Source organism: Juglans regia, chromosome 14 (assembly GCF_001411555.2).
Source record: "Juglans regia cultivar Chandler chromosome 14, Walnut 2.0, whole genome shotgun sequence".
NCBI lineage: Eukaryota > Viridiplantae > Streptophyta > Magnoliopsida > Fagales > Juglandaceae > Juglans > Juglans regia.
In genome coordinates this window covers 16,962,067-16,969,221 of record NC_049914.1, presented here as the reverse complement: position 1 = coordinate 16,969,221, position 7,155 = coordinate 16,962,067, and the positions used below count along the sequence as shown (strand labels likewise).

At 35.7% G+C, this 7,155-nt stretch overlaps 1 protein-coding gene across 2 annotated transcripts; it reads left to right on the top strand.

The window, feature by feature from the left end:
- Nucleotides 1-2,421: 2,421 nt before the first annotated feature.
- On the top strand, nt 2,422-6,916 carry LOC108989712 (protein UPSTREAM OF FLC). Of its 2 annotated transcripts, none has more exons than XM_018963430.2 (7): nt 2,422-2,596; nt 2,954-3,240; nt 3,352-3,421; nt 3,626-3,741; nt 3,955-4,840; nt 6,105-6,404; nt 6,539-6,916. In XM_018963430.2, exons 2-7 carry the CDS (start codon nt 3,048-3,050, stop codon nt 6,606-6,608), a joined length of 1,635 nt encoding a protein of 544 aa, XP_018818975.1. In that variant the 5' UTR covers nt 2,422-2,596; nt 2,954-3,047; the 3' UTR covers nt 6,609-6,916. The 2 variants fall into 2 exon arrangements, with proteins under 2 accessions (XP_018818975.1, XP_018818976.1); XM_018963431.2 differs by lacking the exon at nt 2,422-2,596 and adding an exon at nt 2,656-2,745.
- The last annotated feature ends 239 nt before the right edge of the window (nt 6,917-7,155 follow it).

Genomic DNA, 7,155 nt, shown 5'->3' with positions numbered 1-7,155 from the left:
CTCAGAAATAATAAAGACAAAGCCAGTTATACTTGGAACAAGAATAAGAGTTAGTTCTTATAATGGTATTTTTAATAATTAACAATATTATATTTTCTTTTATATTGTATATGCTTGCATTAATTATGATCTCTATTTCGAATGAAAGATTGTCTCTCTCATCGCGTTCTAAAAGTAAATTTGTGATCAATCCTATTTTTCCTGAGTCAACTTCATTGCAAGAGTGGTAATTATCACAAATAAATCATTATTTGTTTTCATACCACTTGAATATTGAAATCTCTATATTTTTATTTCTTATGTTATATTTGTTTTTATGAATTTTAAGGGCGGTGGTTAATGACTTATTACTTGAGAGTATTATTGCAAAATGCTTGACATACCCGTCAACATCTCTGTCTTTTGTTGGTATTCGAGAAATAATCAATAATTGTGATGTTGCTGAGTTTATTAAAAGTTTACAGCCCATGCAGGTAAAATCCTATTCTTTGTAACAAATTCAAATACTTATACAATCAATTCACCTAAAAAATTGTTTTTAATGTAATGCAGAAAGCAAGATTTTGGATAAAGGCAAAGATAATTGTGGTTGATTTGCGCCAAATATTTTTTTACATGTCATATATTGGCTGTAATAAAGGAACTGGGTATGATTACAATGATACCTTCCTTTGTTATCATTGCAAACATCAAAGAATTTCTCAACCACGGTATGTATCTTTCAAAGTTTTTGTTTTGTTTGATAATTTATGTGATAGATTTAATGTATAGTTTTTGTTGATTCTAACTTAAAATGACATTTCCATCAAATTTATAGTTGTCGAGCATATGTGGAACTTGACGATGGTACATGAAGACTATCTGCTGTTATGTTTGGTGAAGCTGTAGAGCAAGCATTCAGTTGTTCGGCAGTTGAACTAATGAATCATACTGGTGATGTATGTTTTTTTGTTTTCCATTGCCTTTATTGTTGTGAGTAAAAAAATCAATCTTAGAATTTTTGACATGTTTACTACATTATTTATGAGCATATTGCGTTTTCTATCAAAAAAACAATTAAAAACAAATTATAACAAAAATTATTTAAATTGATTTTTATATACTTATCTATTATGCCAATTTTATTTTTATTTATAACATGCATAGTAATTTAATTAAGAACATTGCATTCAAAGATTTGTGTTAATTTATAAGACATCAATTTTTAGCACATCTATTTTTTAAATTTTTATTAATCACGGAAGCCTATTAAAAATTTTCTTCGCAGGAGCATCTGCCATATATAGAAAATCTCGTAGCAGAAGTTTCACAAAAAGAATGGATGATTGAACTTTTGGTAGACCCCAATCGACTCAACCAACAGTAACATAAGAATTTCAACGTCGTCTCTATTGATGTAGTACAAGATGACAAAAATGATGCATCGTAGTAAAAATATCAAATGACTCATATTTTAAATTGATATTTTTGTTAGTTTTGTATTAAACTTATCGGAGACAACTTTGCTAAAACTATCGATATTATAAATATGTGTTGGATTATGTTATATTTTAAACTAATGTATAATAAATATCGATGTCTCACCAAACTAGGCAAATGTGCTTTGCACGTTGTTTCGACCTAGTATTATAATATATCACTATTGTCTGCAATATAATATAACTATAGTCTATAATACAATTATAATATATATTATAATATACTAAAATATATTATCACTATAGTATTATATACTATAATATATATAATAGTATATTAAAATTGGAAAACCGCACCGAAACCGATAAAACCGAAAATACCAGTTTAGGGTGGTAATCGGTGCGGAATCGATTCTTGAAAATGTAAAACTGGTGCATACCGGTTCGGTCTTAAATTTTGTCCAAAACCGACCAAATCGAATCGATTACATCTTTAATCTCATCTCACTATCCAAATAGCTCATAAATCATAGAGTTTGAGCAAGAACTCTAGAGAATCTAAATCCACAATATATGACTATTAAAAGAATATTAAAATATAATTTTTTATTATTATCGAGTTAGATAATTAATCTAATATGGGATTAAATTTGAAGTGAGGCAGATAAAATATATAAAGTGATGTATTAAAAAAATTAGATTTTTGCATAAACAGGTGCTAGCGCTTTTGTTGTCTTGGTGTTTCGATTAAAAAAAAAAAATAAAAGAAAAAAAAAAACTGATGTTTTCTTTTTAAGTTGTGTTATAGTTTTTTAGAAAAAGCCAAAAGAGAGGTAAACAATGTACTGAGTTTTAAAATAGGATAATAAGCTACGGATCGCATGCACAAGGGGCAAACCCCAACATACTTTTATTTTAATGCAACGAGGTAACTCCTGGAAGCTCCAATGACCGTCCGTCTTCAGTTCAACTAGCTATAAAGCCGGTTTAGAATTATAAAACAGTAACCAAAAACAAAACACACAAGGAAGCAGCTTCCAGTTGCAGCCTTCCGTCTTGTCCCTCTCCCTCTCTCTTTCTCTGTTTACTGTACATCGTTTTGAAGCTGCCAAGACATACGAAGCATTGAATGCGGGCGTGCAGTTCAGTGAGTCCACCACCGTTCCGTTACTCATCGGGTACTCTCTCTTTCTCAATCAATCACTTTGTCTTTGCCATCTTTTTTTATTCTTATTATTCTTCAGTAGCAGTGGCAAAGTCAACCTCAATTTTTTGGAGCTTTTCTCGTTCCTGAAGTTTCCCCAACTTCACTTCCCCTTACCATCGAGTCTGTGATTCAGTACTATCTTTTGTTTTTATCACTTTTTCTACGAGTGTATAATTCGTTTTGCATTTACTTCTCACAGTTATCAGCATATGCTCAGATCTGATTTTTGTTCAACCCATTACCCATAACACAAAAATCTTAGCATGAAATCTTTTGGTGGGTTGTGATAAGCGGCTGAACCTGATCTTTCTTTAAATGGTTTTACTAGGGTTTTATGTTGTGTTGTGATGCGTGGAGCTCTGGGAGTTTGGAGTTCATGAAACGATTTGTTTTGGCTGAGAGATAGAGAGAGAGAGAGAGAAATGGAGGGGAGGATGAAGAAGTACCAGAGGCAAGTGAGTCCGGAGAGGGCAAAAGTGTGGAGGGAGAAGTCGCCCAAGTATCAGCAGTATCGGAGCGTCCCCGTGGTTTATTATCTCTGCCGCAATCGACAGTTGGAGCACCCTCATTTCATGGAGGTTCCCCTCTCCTCCCCGGACGGGCTCTACCTGAGAGGTATCCAAACAGAAGAGACGCCACCCTTAACATTCCCACAACAACAACATGATTGGCTTTCTAATCATATTTTTAGTTTGATTTGTTTTTCTCTCTTTTTTTTTTTCTCAGATGTGATTGAAAGGCTTAATGTTCTGAGAGGCAGAGGGATGGCGTCCGTCTATTCTTGGTCTTGTAAGAGGTGAGAAGAAATGGGGCCACTTTGCTCTCTTTCGATGCTAATAGAACCAACCCAGAACCGTTATTTTTGTTTTGGCATGGAACAAAAAGTTTCGATTTTTCTTTCCTCTGATTTTCAAAAAATAAACCGAATGTTTGTTTTGATACTAGTATTTATTTATTTTATTTCTCATTTGTTTTGGTCTTGTATTATTTGAAAATGCAGAAGTTACAAGAATGGATTTGTATGGCATGATCTTTGTGAAGATGATCTGATTCATCCTGCTCATGGAACCGAGTATGTGCTCAAAGGTTCTGAGCTCTTCGAAGACTCCAACTCAGGTAAAAAGGCATCCTTGCTTCATTTCTAACCTATTGCTTGCTCAATACATGTATAGAAAACTAGTTGATTTTCGTTGATATTTTACCTGACCGAACAAAGAAGCTTATATTGGTGAGTCTATTTCATTTGGTTGATTTTTTTCAATATCCACACTACAGAAAAACAACAGAAAAACGAAATTTGAACTAAAATTGGGAGTATTTTCCTTACAGATCGATTCAGTCCCATTGGAATTATAAAAACGCAGAATTTGAGACAATTACCTGAGCCCTCATCTTCTAGAAGTCACGATGACTCTTCCTCTTCTTCCAGTAAGAATGGAAAGGAGACCAAACATTCCCAAGAGGATGAGCTTTCTCCTCCAGTTCAAGGACCTGGTTCCTCTAGTGTTTCTCCGGAGTCGAGAGCTGAGAAGAATTGTTCGTGGGGTGGGTCTCTAAGCCTGACAGAGTACAAGGTTCACAAGAGTGATGGTTTAGCTGATGCTTCAACACAAACTGAGGAAAATGTAAGCAGACCTAAGCCCCGAGAAACTTGTACAAGAGGTGTGTCAACTGATGATACGTCATTAGAACCTGAATGTAGTGAGATTTATCGAAGTCAGATTTCACGTGGGAAAGAGAATTCTGAGATATGTAGGGAGTCGGTTTCACCACCTCCATCTACCTCTAGTGCGTCTTCATCGGGTGGGAAGACTGAAACTTTGGAATCATTGATTAGAGCTGACGCTAGTAAAATTAACAGTTTTAGGATTCTTGAAGAGGAAGAAATTCGGATGCCGACCAATGCACGGCTAAAGGCCACAAATGTGTTGATGCAATTGATCTCATGTGGGTCAATATCAGTGAAAGACCATAGTTTTGGCCTCATTCCCACCTACAAGCCCAGGTTTTCCCATTCAAAATTTCCCTCCCCATTGTTCTCTACTTCAGTAATGCTGGGGGAGCTTGATTGCTTTACGGAGAATCCAAGGCTGATGGGCCTGAGATTGGAAGACAAAGAATATTTTAGCGGGAGCCTGATTGAGACAAAAGTTCTGAAGGAAGAAGGAGCTGATGTTAATGCTCTGAAACGTTCTTCTTCATGCAATGCTGCCAGGTTAGTCTGATTCACTTCTTTCTTGCAATATTACATCTTTTGAACACACGGGGAAACTGATGATCCTTACTCGGATTAAGGTGGTGGGGTGGGGTGGGGACGGTGGAGGTTGGAGGTTTAGATTTTACCAATAATTGAATGTTTTTTTTTCTACAAGGAGTTTTTAAAAATTGGAGTATCTTAACTCAAAAAAGAAACAAATTTCTTGGGTTTTGAGTAGCTTCAACCAGTAAAGGTCCTCTATCTTCAGGTCGAATCAGATTTATACGCTAGATTATTTTCTACACCTTTAAAACTTTCAGATTCGTGGACGGGTTTAATACGACTATTAAAAGATGGAGGAAAACTACGTCAAAGAGAGAGAATTATTTGTCGAACTGAATCATTTGATGTACCATGTTTCCCGACAAAAGTGTCTGGGACTATCGATGTTCCTAGTTACTCATTAATACTTTCAGTCTTTTAGGTCACTTTGAAGCTTGTTCAGACTCATTGACCTAGTAAACAAGCTAAAATCATACCTAAGTTTCAATTGATTGCTTTAGGAGCCAAATTCATTAAGACCCCACGGTCACCTCAGTTCGCTGTGTGCATAGCTGAGTCAGGTATTCTAGTAAAAAAAGTTACGGAAAGAGAATGTAATGGTAGTTAAAAATATATGATGGGGGAAACGTGCTATCGATCATTGGAATAAAGAGAGTTTGAAGTGTTGGTTTGTGATGAGTTTTTGACTTAAGGATTGTGATTGAGTAGAAATTGTAATAACCAAGCTAGAAAAGGCTACTTGAGCTTGAGTCAGACTTGATGATTGTGCTGAGCTTGACTACATCGGAGTGAGTAAGCTTAGCTTGAAGCATCAACCACTCAGTCCAGTTTAGTGAGAGTCCTGAACATGGGTGAAATATAGTTATCTCAAATTCTTTCAAAAGCAAATATAGGAAATATGTTGGTAAGAACACCCCATTGCTCCTTCATATGGAATTGAACATTGATTGAAAAATTTCGAATTCTTGCTTTAATACAAAATTAAGTGTACTTATAAAAAAAAAAAAATTAGTGTACTAGAATTTTTCCCTAATCTTGATTTGTTTTCTATTTTGTTGAATTAAATTAGATAAAGAATATTTGATAAATATCAGAGTAATTGGTGGAGGGTGTGCTAATTGAGATTGAAGAACATAATTCCCAACCTTCCTTGTCTAGTCAATTCCCCTGCAATTTTCTAGAGTTAGCACTCACATTGAAAACTGAATCTCATTTCCAGGACAAGTAAGCAATCAGATTCATTGGAAGAAATAGAAGAATCAAACTCTGGACGTTCAAAATGTATCCCACGGTCAATTAAGACTTCATTGAGCAAGCAGCCACGAAGTGAATCTATGAAATCTCCTGTTTCTGAAAGACCACGGAACTCTTCTGATGGAGCTGACAGCTCACAAATCATATCTCCCTGTGTTTCAAATGCTGGCAGTATGAGAATCACTGATAGGAACTCGGGAAGAAAGCAATCAAATCGGCTAGGTTCCTTCAGAGAAGACGAGAAGGTGATCAAAATCGATGAAAGTTAAGTGTCGACTCTGCCCCCCCATGTTCACAATAGGCTATTTGAGATTATTGTTTTGGTGGTCCTTGAATATTAATTAATATTGGTTGACAATTAATTCAACTGTTTGATGTATAGTTTGATTTCACTTACAGGCTTGCTTCAGGAGCTCGGGTTATAATCGAATCCAAAGCACCTTGTGACACTGGCATTTGCAGCTCTTAAAAATGGAGTTACTTCTTTTCCCTTCCCATTTGGGAATTGGTATTCATTCCATTCTCACTGGTTTTTCAACTTTAGTTTGAATTTCAAATGATGGAAGAATTGTTGGCTGATTCACGTGATGATTCTGTAAATCTTGAAAGTAAAAAGTATCAAAAAAAGGGTTGTAAAATTCGTCATTCGCGGGGGGAGAGAGCCAGTGTTACAGCAGGTGGTGGTCCTAATAGACCAACTCTTCAGATTCCTCGAGTTGGTTTTCGTGCCAACGTTCTTAAATGGGATTGGAGCTTTTTCTTATAACTACAGTTGCAGTATCTTCTTTTGCGGTCCTTTGTTTTTCATTACACATACCGCCTGCGACTGTTTAAACAGCGAAAGTTTTTCACTGCACATGCGTGCTGACCCATGTTGCCGCGGTTGCGTTTGAAATTGACGTTGGCCGTGGGGATGCTTCCTTTAATGCTCGTCAAAGCCTACTCTTTGGAAAGTTAAAAAGGTTGTCGTAAAAGCTTCTTTTGTTGACTCTTATCAAAGGCAAAAGGTGGTTTTA

Bases quoted from the DNA above. Each gene is read 5' to 3' on its own strand.
- LOC108989712 (XM_018963430.2), top strand. From the start codon at position 3,048: ATGGAGGGGAGGATGAAGAAGTACCAGAGGCAAGTGAGTCCGGAGAGG. The intron at 3,241-3,351 runs GTATCCAAACAG...TTTTTTTCTCAG, and splicing joins GGACGGGCTCTACCTGAGAG to ATGTGATTGAAAGGCTTAAT. The intron at 3,742-3,954 runs GTAAAAAGGCAT...TTTTCCTTACAG, and splicing joins CTTCGAAGACTCCAACTCAG to ATCGATTCAGTCCCATTGGA.